This window comes from Scyliorhinus torazame, chromosome 7 (genome assembly GCF_047496885.1).
Source record: "Scyliorhinus torazame isolate Kashiwa2021f chromosome 7, sScyTor2.1, whole genome shotgun sequence".
In the NCBI taxonomy this organism is placed as follows: Eukaryota; Metazoa; Chordata; class Chondrichthyes; order Carcharhiniformes; family Scyliorhinidae; genus Scyliorhinus; species Scyliorhinus torazame.
The window spans coordinates 208,784,866-208,794,363 of NC_092713.1; the positions used below are offsets into that span (position 1 = coordinate 208,784,866).

The 9,498-nt window shown below is 41.1% G+C and overlaps 1 protein-coding gene across 1 annotated transcript in view; it reads left to right on the forward strand.

Moving 5' to 3' along the window:
• Positions 1-8,936, forward strand: part of LOC140426815 (uncharacterized) — a 171,251-nt gene extending 162,315 nt beyond the window's left edge. The window contains exon 11 of the mRNA XM_072512024.1: positions 560-8,936. Within this exon, the coding sequence (XP_072368125.1) occupies positions 560-2,758 (2,199 nt within the window). The 3' untranslated portion in view covers positions 2,759-8,936. The remainder of the gene's footprint in view (positions 1-559) is intronic.
• Positions 8,937-9,498: the final 562 nt, after the last annotated feature.

Sequence of the window (9,498 nt, forward strand, 5' to 3'; positions counted from 1 at the left end):
AGAGGAAATAGATGTTTGTTACGCATACTTAAATTTGGGGAACTAAATTTAAATTTATAACTATCTTTTTAAATGTTACAGAATCATATCCCCTTCCCATATACATTAAAAAGATTGTACCAAGTCAATAGGCAAATTGCTATCAGTGAGCCATATCTAACAGGAGTGGCCAAGGTAAAGTTCCCTCTAATTTCTCTTCATTGTGCATGGTCTGTTTGTAGCACTGCACGGTCCCTTTAGGATTGCCACACAGATGCATGTCTTAAAGAGACCGCTTGTTTTGCAAGCCTGTTTGTCCCCTGCATCATTGTGCATCCATGCAGCTTCGACGGAACATTGGTCTCCGGTTTATTTGCACATCTACGCTGTGTTAGTTAATGTTAACTGGTCACCAGTGGTGCTGGCACTAGAATTAGCCTCCATAGTTGTGGATTTCTGCTTTGGATGGCTATCCAGTTAACCTCAGTTGGAGAATACACAGTTGTGAAAATTGATCAGATCAGGATTAATTTGCACTGTGATGAGTTCAATTGGTTAAAATTTTCTCCTCCTTTTTCAGGGTCATCTGGCAAGTGCTGAAAGATGCCAAGAAAAAAGCCAAAGGACTATCACTGCTCCATACGCAGGTACTCAGGGCAACGCCCAAGACAAACAGACACATACTGTAAACTGTAAAACCCAAGATGATGGTGCAGATATTACAAGGGAACATCCCAGAAGCAAGACTCTCCCTCTTACAGGACTAGGAAAGGCTGTGACGTCTGAGATTGAAACACACAGATCATCTGAGCAAAAAATAAAAAACCATAAAAATAGAGAGTGCTCAAATGCAGGGAAAAGCCAGAAGTCACCCCTGCAGCCTCAGGACTTGTCCAGTGGCCCCAGTGTTAAACAAAGTCTGCACATTGGCACTGGGGGCAGTAAGTCCATCTTTCCGTCTGCAATGTTCCAGCATCTTCACTCTGGTAGACTGAACTTCCAGTTACCTGAAGGCATCTCACCTCTTGATATCCTTAAAAGCAGATTGGGCTTAACCACATCCAAAGATGTATCTGGACCTGCTTTGCACAGGACATTTAAGATGGAACAATCACAGAGCATCAAACTGGATAGCAATGTGTATGGCAAAATTCTGGGCGAGAATGAAACACAAAATGTTGCTGGACTTGGTCAAGAAGAATGTGATCCTCAAACAGCAAAGAACCTTGGTTTTGGACAAGTGAATGGAATTCGACTGGTGAAAGGGAACAGGTCTCCTCTACCCCTGTTAAGTCACTCGAGTTCTGCCAAACATGTTGCAGATTCAAGGGAGGAACAGAAAGCCAACCCAAGGCCAGTAGCATTTGAGGGACTAATTGTGAACAGTCGCCACAGAGACTCATTAAGTCGCCCGATGAAGAGGGGTTTGGCAGAGGAAGGATTGAATTTAAGCAAGTCCATGGACAGCGCCTATATGTATGATCATAAAGGACAGCTATGTGAAATTTTACCTCAGAATTTATCCAATAAACAATCACCACTACAGATTGAGCCTTCAATGAAATACAAGGAACAGTCCTCGCCATTAAACCTCAGCAAGTCAAGCAGGAATTCTCCAGGAAAGAGAACTGCGGATTTTGTGGATAAGCCAGTCTGCTTGTCACATAAGAGTGCCCCTCTTTATCTGCTCCCTGAATCTTTGCAAAATATTTGTGAGAACAGGGAAAGCCATCACAAAAATGAACAGCCGACCAAGAAATTGAGACTGGACTCCTGTTGTGGCACAGAGGCGAATGACCAGAGAACAGAATCTGTTCATTCCGACCATAGCTCTGGTGTTGAGTCACTTAGTTCATCACCCCTGAACTTCAGCTCTGGAGTTGTGTCTGATGATCTACCCACTGACTTAAGCCTACCAAAATATCCTAAAATCCAAAAGCCTGACTATACTTCGACCAGTTCCGAGAGCACTCAAAACATGAAAACAAAATTGAGCTCTGAGACAACAGGCAAGCATCCAACAGACTTGTTACAGTTGTCTTCCTTACCTGCAGCCTCTGAAACAATTACTACAACAGACAAAAACCAAAGGTCTCCAGCGCAAAGTGGGCCTCATGCACCTCCTGGAACAGCCTTAATTTTGGACGGCACAAAGATCTGTCAAGTGGAGTTCCAAAAAAGCTCCGTAAACAGAGCGTTTCCATCAAGTGGCGTGGTATCGGGCAAGCAAAGCCTTCCAGCTCACCGATTGGATGAGTCGAGAAAAGAGGTAGAAGAGCAATCTGGAAAGAAGTCACTTATCTCTCGCTTGGATAAAGTCAGCCAAGAAGAAAACCCTGAACGAGACCAAGAATTGAACCTATCCAATCATCAGGCCTTAACCTCAGCGAGTCAAGCGGACAATAAGAAAGGAACACAGACTAGCCCCTATCTCCTCGGAGGCTATCATCCAGAACTTCATAATATGGCAGAAAAATTTGGGGCACATTTTCAGTTGGTTGATTTGAATAAAAATTCTGCAAAGACACGCAAGTCTGATGCAGTTATGGTGCCAGTATTAACCCCTGGCCTTCCTGTTTCACCTGTTATGGTTCCTGGCTCTGTGCAACATCGACAGCTTCTTGCTTCCCATTCCCAGCAAATGTATAATCACCTCCTGCGAACTTCAATGCTGCCTAACTTGCCTTACGATGAGGTAGTAATGCGTAGACTGTCTTCCAGCCCATCAACATTCTCTCCCTCTCACCTTGCCACAGTTTACCCTGAAAAGCGAATGTGAATTGCTTTAGCAGTTAAGTTAAAGGTGGAACAAGTTATCTCTCATGGATTTACTGATGCTGAAGTTCAGCTCGACAATATGCAAGGTTGCACCTGCACTCACTTTTTTTGCCTTTTGTGTCTGTGAGACTATGTGCTGTTAAAGTTACTTTCACAGCATCAGCTGTGGCCAAGAGGGCGGAATTCAAACTATCTCCATTTCCTTGTCTTGCTTCTCCAAGCAATTAGCGATGATCTCCATGAGACTAGCCTGATAGACAATGATGTGTCCTGATTTGTTTTTCTCTCCTCTCGATGTATGAAGAGGGATGGAGGGAGGGGTAGATCACTTGTCGTCCTCACAGCTCCTGCAGTAACATAGCCAAGAGTAGCAGGGTGGTGTAAGTCAAGCCTAGCTACATTGAAGCTTGTCGGAGGTGGAGTACAGGTGGCCACTCCAGGAACGACTACTCTGGCTACCATTTATCATTCTGATCAAGACAGTCAATATTTTCTTTGAGCAGGGAAGTGCTTCCTCTAAAACAGAAAATAAAGCACTCGGAACTTGAATGATGCTACTCTGTAATACAGATTCAGAATCTCTCTCACCGAAAAATGGGATTTGTGCTCAGGGAGCATTTTGTAGAATAAACTGCTGATTCAGACTGATCCCAATAGAATTATAAAAGGTAGCTTAACTTTGATATTGGACTTCTACCTGTCATGGTCTTAAACACTAGAGGAGAGTGCAAAATGCTCACATTTGTCACCGCTCCCATGGAGGACTTACCCATATCTGAACAATGGACAAATCTTCAGAAAGATACTGTGAAGTAACAATGTTCTAATCCAAGGTGCTGCTTGAGGATTTGTGAGCATAGGAGGGACCCCTTAAAACTCAGCAAGAGAGAATGGGCCAGTCTCCTGCCCTTTCTCTTGCCCTTGTTTCTGCCCAATTTAAACTGAAATACAGGACGTGGGATTTCTGTTTAGTTGGAATGCCTGTAATTGCACACATTTGACTACTAAATACTGTGGAACTCTGATGAGGTTAACTCCAATTTGCCAAAGAAGAAAACTTGACCTTAACCAGAAACTGATCTTATCAGGGATACTCCTCCAATTCTGTACATCTTTTGCCTCGTCTAGTTTCCTTTACATATTGATTGTACATGTGAACAGCGGAGCGATGTTTCTGAATGAAAACATGTTTCTTTCTTTTGGCTTGTTTTGAGCTATATTCAAAGGTTTTTTTAAAATGTGCTTGTCCTTTTGAAAATAATACTCTTGTTTCCCAGAATATATCTTTAGATTGTGCGCATATGATGTTGAACGTTCTGTAATGTATTGATGACATAAAACATGAGACAGGTCCAAAGCATTTTTTAAAGAAATACTGCTTCTATTTGTGAAGAGACTCAGGACTTAACTTGCAAGACAGAAAGTGCACTGGGTCGGTTTGGATGATAAGAACAAAGCCGCAGTACAGAGTCTTGTTACTTCAGCAGCAGTAATATTTTTACACAAAGGTGATCTGATTGCACCTGTTGAGACTATTTAAAGCTCTAGTTGTTATGAACGTGGCTTCAAAGAATTAGAAATAAGACACTGCCTCCCTCATTGTGAATTGGCCCAGTGCAATTACTGTTTTGACACATTGATTTTCCTTCTTAAGCCAATGCAGTCACTTTTAATAACTGACTTTAAACTAAAGTCTCTAAATGCTTGTATTATTTCTAGTACTGACTTTAGTGTAAATTAATCCCTGTAAACTCTGGCAATGGAGGTATTAATAATTCCCTCAGGTACTTACAGCTCATTGCACCTATTGAAATTAATACAACAAAGCAGTTCATCATCATCTCCATTGTCAGAAAGTCCTGCTTACCTGGCACTATAGGGTATCTGAGGCAGTTGTCTCAAGAACTGTACTTCCAAATGGTTATGGTGACCGAAAAGAAGATAGCAGCAGAATTTTGAAACACAGTTGTCTTCTTTGGCTAAATATATTTTAATTTACCTTCAGCTTGTTGGGTAAGGAACAGCTGATTAAGAAGCTGTGTAAATATGCTGGAAGTTATGTCCAGCTTTTATAGACCAGCAAATTGGATGCACTCTGGAGGTCTTGGAAAGAAAAAAACTAAAGAGGTGACTATGGACATAAGAAACTACTCGCTTACACCTATGTTGTCCTACCTAGATATCTCCAGTTACAAGTACTGTATGTTTAGCTGAAAATAGCCAGCTACACTGTGTGGATCTTATTTGATTAACCTTGTCTTGCTTAAAGACTTGAGGGATCAAAGCTAATAATTTAAACTATAAACTTTGATGCTCGTATATACAAATGACACTAGAATCTCCTCACCAAAATGTTAGCGGTCAGAGATCATGTTAATCCTCCAGCTTTCTTTTCCCAGAATTTCTGTTGTACACTCGATGAAAGGTTTCATGTGTATATAATTATGAACACTTTAAGAGTTCATTAGATGTATTATCCAGTTACAGACTTGAGCTGAGATTTTGAAAAGGAAAGCCACTTTGAAATGGTCACTAACATTTTCATATTTATTTTACAATAACTTTTTCAGAGTTATTTTTAAAAAATAAACTGTATCCTTTGTTAGTGGTTAAGTTTTTCTTACCTGATTTAGGAATAATTTCTGTTGGATAGTTACTGATTTTGCTTTTAGATTGAACGTTAGTTTTATTTTTTTTAAAGTTTGAAAACTATCGAGTTTTTATTTGTCATAGTCATTCCTGTGATCCAACCACCTCATCCTCCACCACCCCCTCCCCAACCTTCTTGTTCTCTCTTCTTTCAGCCCATTTAAGGGTGGAAGCAACATAAAAGAGACCCAGAAAGTTAGAGCTCTTTACTGAATAAAGGGCTCAGCACTATAATCCAGATTAATAAGGTGAATTGTTTTGACTAGAAAGCACTATTGGGTACAGTATGAAAGCTCCACTTTAAAACTTGCCAACACCACTGAACAAGTCGAACAGGCTGACTGGTAGGTTTGATGCTTCAAGTTTTAACCCTTTCCCGAGTAAATCTTCTCATTCCCAATTATTTAATCAAGATCCCCTAATGTTTTGGGGTTTCGTTGAATTGGAAAAGGCATTATCTTAGTACTTTCAGGAGCAGATGTAGGTCGAGAATTAGCAAAAGAGAATGGGCCCTGTGAAAGCCAGCACCTTGTGTCATTTGAACTTCCTGCATCAGACTGAACTCACTGAGCGGTTCGTAAGAATAGAAATGTCCCTTTGTAATCAGGAGAGGAATCTGAGAATGGCTTCAAAGCTAATCTCTTGAATACTGTCCATTTCCCAAATGAAATGGATTTTCCCCCCTTTTTTTAAATTTTCATGGTCTCCAATGCCACGTCTTGCAGATGGAAAGGACAAGTCCCTGCCTAACAGCGGCACTTGTCCAGGCAGGTGTTAACCCAAGGACTATAGGTAGCTGTTGCTTGAGCACCTTAATGAGAGAGTCCACATGGATTAGCTTTGATTCTTATTTTGTGCTGCAGTTAAATACTTACACCCTGCAGCTTTTCTTAGTGGTTTGCAAAATTGTTGTAATAAAGGAATGTATCTGTTCAGGTTTGAGCTCTAGACGATAACTCTGTATTTTATTGCCCATTGAATAGGTAGCTTGGACCGTTGTACTGTGTGCAGGAAGCATAGTAATGGATAGAACCATTGAGTTTGTAGTATAAGGGAGACAGACACGTGTTACAGTTTGTACAGAAATGGTCTATAGGATGAGAAAGAGTTGTCCACCTTACCGCCTGTGTGATAATCATACCTTTCCAATCCATTCTTCACTTGTGACACTTTTGTAAAGAAAACCGAGACAGTTTGCTTTTTGCATGTAAATATGCTATAAACTGCCAGATGCTATAAGCACAGGAACTTTTTCTGTATATAGCTACTTGTGACCAAGTATATGTCCATGCCTCATTAATGCTATGTTTCTGAATTTAAAAGATAATAATGCACACTGTTTATATAAAACATGTAAAAGTCCCAGTCTAAGGCCAGAAGCCCCGTTATTCAAAATTTTAAATGTTGTTTCTGCATTTGACAGCTTGAAGTGTGCTGGATTTTGAGTTTGGATTTGTCTCCCTCTCAGTGCTCCCATCAATAATGTAGATGAGAGCTCTATTATGTGAAGAGTGATCAACCCAAATTAATTGAATCCAGTCCAAGCCAACCTTGCCCTATCCAAATCACCCACGGTCCTTTGTAAGAATAGCTGCGTTGAAGAATTGTAATAATTTGTGCCCCACTTTGCTCAACATAAGGTTTTGTCCTACCTCATCCTTCCAGAATTTAAACGTGGAATTTTAATCAGTCAGAAATGTAGCTGCCTAACGACAGCAGTTTTAAGTAAAGTGCATTGACTATGTCCTGTTTATCCAGGATCAATACAGTGTATAATTTTGATAAATCTATTTGTATCTACGAAAAATTCTGGTCCACTACAAGTTACACAGGCTAGACTGGTCAATGGGCAATATACTGCTAATGTCCTGTCCCTGTGAACTCTAATCCAGCACCCAGGACTTCCTCACATTTGATTTCAACCCTAGTTATTCTAAGTAATTGAGTGCTCTGTATAATGCCTTCTAGTAGTAAAACTGTCTACTACTTCAGGCTGGGCACATTGTGCATCAGTGAGCCCTGCTCGGTTTATATGAAATTAAATGGATTGAAAGAATCAACGTGAATGCACAGTTTGCCCCTCACCCTGGCTGTTTCTCAGTCGCTTTAATAGCACTTTCTCTTTTATCTGGAACTGTGGTAGGGTAGTCCGGAATCTAAAGTTTGTGATTGGAACTTGTGACTTTCAAAGTGATAGCGCCATGGCAACCACTTTTGATCCAAAGCATCGATTTCTCCTGCAAACATGAGATCTCACTTTTGTTGCAGTGCGGTTAATAAGGACACGGGGAGTCCACACCAAGAGAGAATAAAGAACTTTGGTTTATTTACAGTTACGTTATACACTACTCCCAATAGTATATCTCTCCATGGTCGGTGCCTTAGAACATAGAACATACAGTGCAAAAGGAGGCCATTCGGCCCATCGAGTCTGCACCGACCCAATTAAGCCCTCACTTCCCCATAACCCAATAACCCCTCCAAACCTTTTTGGTCACTAAGGGCAATTTATCATGGCCAATCCACCTAACCTGCACGTCTTTGGACTGTGGGAGGAAACCGGAGCACCCGGAGGAAACCCACGCAGACACGGGGAGAACGTGCAGACTCCGCACAGACAGTGACCCAGCGGGGAATTGAACCTGGGACCCTAGCGCTGTGAAGCCACAATGCGAACCACTGTGCTACCGTGGCTGCCCCTTTCTGGCTAATCTTGTATACATAGCTGAATGGAATTCTCCTGCCCCTCAGCAGGGAAGCTCGTACTCTGCACGGACTATGGGGAAGATAATTATTCCCACCCCGTAAGTCCAGTGCAAGATATGACAGTGCGGTTGATTTTTGTCGCATTATTTATGGACTTTTGTCTGTATGGCTATGGCACACCAACCTCCAGTAATGTTGCATATCAAGAACCAGCTTCAGTGGAGGGGATCCATTGAAATGTCACTGGTGTCAAACCCATCAGTGTTTCCCAAACAATAAAACACTTTGAGAATAAGCAGGCATATAATTAAAATGGATCTTTCCCAGCATCTATCAAATGTGCATTTCCAAAAACTACAGTTAACAATATTTACTTTGCGGAAGCATGTATTAGATTTTTGAAGTAACCCTTTGGTCACACTGGATTGGGGAATACTGTGGTATTTAATTGCGCTGTACTGTGGATTAAAAAGTGCGGTTTTTGGTTTTTTTTAAATTGCTGTCGAATGCACTGTTTCAGAAACCTTGACATTTCCTTTTTAAGCAATTTTCAAACAAAGAAGTGTACTGTATAAAATGGGACCATGTATGGAATAAAGTATCCCTTGGAGCATTGTCTTACTCCCCTCTGAAAGTTCAAAGTATTTTTGTATAATATTCTGATAGTTTGAATGAATTGTTGTTTGCTTGTATTTTCACACTACATTATACGAAGGTAACTACTTTTTGATAAAAAAATTACAATTAGATTACTAACTGATTTTTTTTGTATAATTTCTTCTCTTTCAGTATATTGCAATCGTAATAAAGAAATTCGCAAAGTTGCTTTGTTTCTTTCCAGTTGAGTCATTACCCTTACTGGAAATCTCGGCTTTCTTTCAGAACAGTTGAGCTTTCTGTGGAATTGATTTCAAATCGTCTGTGGTTGGCATGTGGGTGTTAGAGTGTCATATGAAATGCGAAGTTAAGCCCTGATGAATTGGAGTCTTGACCTTGCAAAACTGATTTTACCAGTTATTCTCAAACAAGGAACAATGAAACACTTTTCCAGCACTGATGTCCTTCACCATGACGTGCACAAAATTCACCAGAAGATACTCTGCTGAAAGTGCTCGTTTTTCCTTCGATTAAAGATCAAGGGTGCTGGCAACCTGTTGACTGGCTTAAGTGGGAATTTTTCATTTTGGAGCTGAGGGTCATATACTCGCTTTTCACCAGATATCACCGGGTAGCAGTTATCAATGGGAACTCTGGTGTAAGCTACTCAAAGCCTACTTACCCGATACACCGGTCTCCCTCGATTCTCCGGCCTCCCCAAGGAGGCTGCAGCCGGGTGCCGATCAGTGCTGGTGCACAAGAATGTGGACCAGGTGGAACGGCACCCGT